At 42.3% G+C, this 2740-nt stretch overlaps 1 protein-coding gene across 3 annotated transcripts in view; it reads right to left on the reverse strand.

Moving 5' to 3' along the window:
* The window catches only part of LOC107748872 (bifunctional arginine demethylase and lysyl-hydroxylase JMJD6-like), a 13344-nt gene extending 11899 nt beyond the window's left edge, over positions 1-1445 (reverse strand). Inside the window, exons 1-2 of one of the 3 annotated variants that reach the window (XM_016563862.1) lie at positions 1322-1445; positions 948-1235 (exon numbers count right to left, since the gene is read on the reverse strand). In XM_016563862.1, coding sequence (XP_016419348.1) covers positions 948-1076 — 129 coding nt within the window. In that variant the 5' untranslated portion in view covers positions 1077-1235; positions 1322-1445. The other 2 variants (XM_016563860.1, XM_016563863.1) reach the window with 2 other exon arrangements.
* Between the last annotated feature and the right edge of the window lie 1295 nt (positions 1446-2740).

Consider the following 2740-nt stretch of genomic DNA (forward strand, 5'->3'; position numbering starts at 1 on the left):
GTGAGAGTGTGTGAGTGAGTGAGTGACCAATTAATGGTGTTTTTGTGCATTTTAGAGGTCAACATTCACAAGAACTACTGTTGTATGAAAAAGAAGCTGCTTTAAGACTCACCAAAATTTCACTTTTTGTGTTCTAAAACAGAAATAACACACAGTTGCTCTCAAAATATTTGTCTCCAAAGTACTTTGGTCTTGAAACTACGAGTGTCTATGGATACAAATATTTAACTAAAATAATTATAATTACAATTAAAATAATTACATTTCAGGATTCCATAACTTTTAACGTTCTTCAAGGTTCCCACTCTCTCTCTCTCTCCCAATTACAACTCAATAAAAGATTTTAAAGCTCAGCTCAACTAGAAAAATCATATTCCTATTTCTTTATTTTAAAAAAAGGCCCCTGGCATTTTAAAATTATATTAACCTTACATTAATTTATTGACTGAAAAACAAAAATCACACTTTTAAACTGGGAAAAACCTGGATGTATGAGGTAGTTCAAGAAGACAGTGTAAGCCAGCTCATTTTAAATCATTGTAAGTTTGCTGAGGCCTCCTCGTTGGTCCGGGGCCCCTGATTGAGAACCACAGTTTTAGAGTGACATGACGGTGCGTATAATATCCCATGGTACTCTGTGATATTGTATATTTATATAATAGAAATATCTCAAATATTCTAAAAACACTTCAACACGGCGTATATATATATAAATCTAAAACATAAAATATGTTCATTTCTATTCGACTGTTCTAGCAACAACGAACTTTTAAAGTGCGTCTTTTTACACGAGGAAGTGCGCACGTGCGCTGATGAACGCGGCCACTGTCATTTCAAGCCATTTCAACAGCAAGCCACAACAGCTGGCAGATGCTGCTGCTAACGCGTGGCGTCCAGATCGACCGGTAACGCCTGTGCTACACGTTACGCGCCGTGAACTTCGTTACCTTCACTGTCCGGTGTGACAGATCAAAGCTCTCGCAGTAATTGTGTTTGGTCCAGTCGCTCGAGTCCTTCAGCTCGGGTCTGGCGCTCCGCTTCGCCTCTTTGATCCGTTTCTTACTTTTATGGTTCATTCCTCAGCGTTTCAGCGCGTCTTTGGCTTGACGCTTTGAGCTCGTGTGCTACTGCTAACTGGAATGTTATGAAAACCTATGGAGACTGAAGAGGCTAGTCAGTCACTGGAGGCCTTGTAGATGTGTGTGCGGTTCTTTTGCTGCCGACAGCGGTTTACGCTATAAAGGAATGAAGTTATATTTATTTCAGAGAGGGAGGCGATTGATATACTGAAGGGTTGGATAATAAACTAAAGTTAGATAACCTGCTGGCAGCAAGCTTCTTTCACGCCGAATGGCGCAATCTAACTGCTAGTGCTAAATAGCTCACATCCCGCCCCGTACTGGAGAATCTAAGAATCTGATTGGCTGGCTGTTTCATAGTGTACTGTCAGTTTGGAAGCTGATTGGCTGTCTGGTGTACGGGTCGCTGTCCAGCAAACAGATCCAATAGAACGTCAACAGAGAAAGAGAGCGCCTAAACGGTGCAGGTATGATTGGTTGAATGGATTTAAAGCCCGGAATTGTTTTGGAAAGCTGAAAATGTGGTCCTAGTAGAGGGAAGGTAAAACATCAGAAAGACCATGAATGAATCTTCTCAAACGCTAGTAGAGAAATCATTCACGTTTGAGGGCTCTCAGTCCTTAACTGTGTCTATTCCTGAGGTAGCTAACAGCAAAGTTTGTAATACTTTACATAATTAATTTGTTGGTAATCATTCTTATAATTCAGGTTCTTGATGCACAATATGGGATGTATGTTTGGCCCTGATACCGTGACAGTACCACAGCAGTGTGGATGGCAAGAAGTGAACTACAACACAAGACTGTTCTTGAGGTGACTACATTCAACTCACTAGCCACTTGCAGTAATCAGATGCTTTGAATTACAACATGGCCAACTCGAGTTCACGTTCATGACTTTAAAGGGAGCCAACTCTGAAACATTCTCTAATAGTTATGCAAAAAAACTTTCACTATTATGTCCTCCTGTGTTACATGCTATTTATTTAATATATTTACTTTGTAATGCAGGGGTCCCCAAACTTGGTCCTGGAGGGCCGGTGTCCTGCAGAGTTTAAGTCCAACTTAACTCAAAACACCTGCCTGGAAGTTTCTAGTATGCCTAGTAACACCTTGATTAGCTGGTTCAGGTGTGTTTGATTAGGGTTGGAGCTGAACTCTGCAGGACACTGGCCCTCCAGGACCGAGTTTGGAGACCCCTGTGGTAATGTTTACTTAAAATTTCATAACTGGACCTAAAAGGTGTTCTCTCCGGCGACGTATGTAGGACATCTCCAATCATTTAGTCTGCTTAAACCCCGCCCCTTTCTTACAATTGACTGCAAGCTCACGTCGATTTTTGAGTGCCACGCCCACATCTCAACATCCAACTGATGCACTGAACCAAGTACCCGCCCTACATTTTTTGTTTTTCACCCTGCGTTCCATTCGGAAGGGCTCATCCCTATGCCCTAATCCCTTCAAAGGGTTTACCCTCCGGAGTGAGAGCTTCGAAGGGTTGAAGGGTGTAGGGGACCAAACAACTGTTTCTTGAAGTGCCCTTCTGCGTCATCATCACGTGTCCACACGGAGGCGCCGTCATCATGCAAAGAATCTGCGCAAAGGATCATGGGAGCACGAAGTGTCCATCAGTTGTACCCTTCAAAATCCTTCATTCCGAAG

This window comes from Sinocyclocheilus rhinocerous, unplaced genomic scaffold (genome assembly GCF_001515625.1).
Source record: "Sinocyclocheilus rhinocerous isolate Xijiao unplaced genomic scaffold, SAMN03320098_v1.1 scaffold350, whole genome shotgun sequence".
Classification (NCBI taxonomy): Eukaryota; Metazoa; Chordata; class Actinopteri; order Cypriniformes; family Cyprinidae; genus Sinocyclocheilus; species Sinocyclocheilus rhinocerous.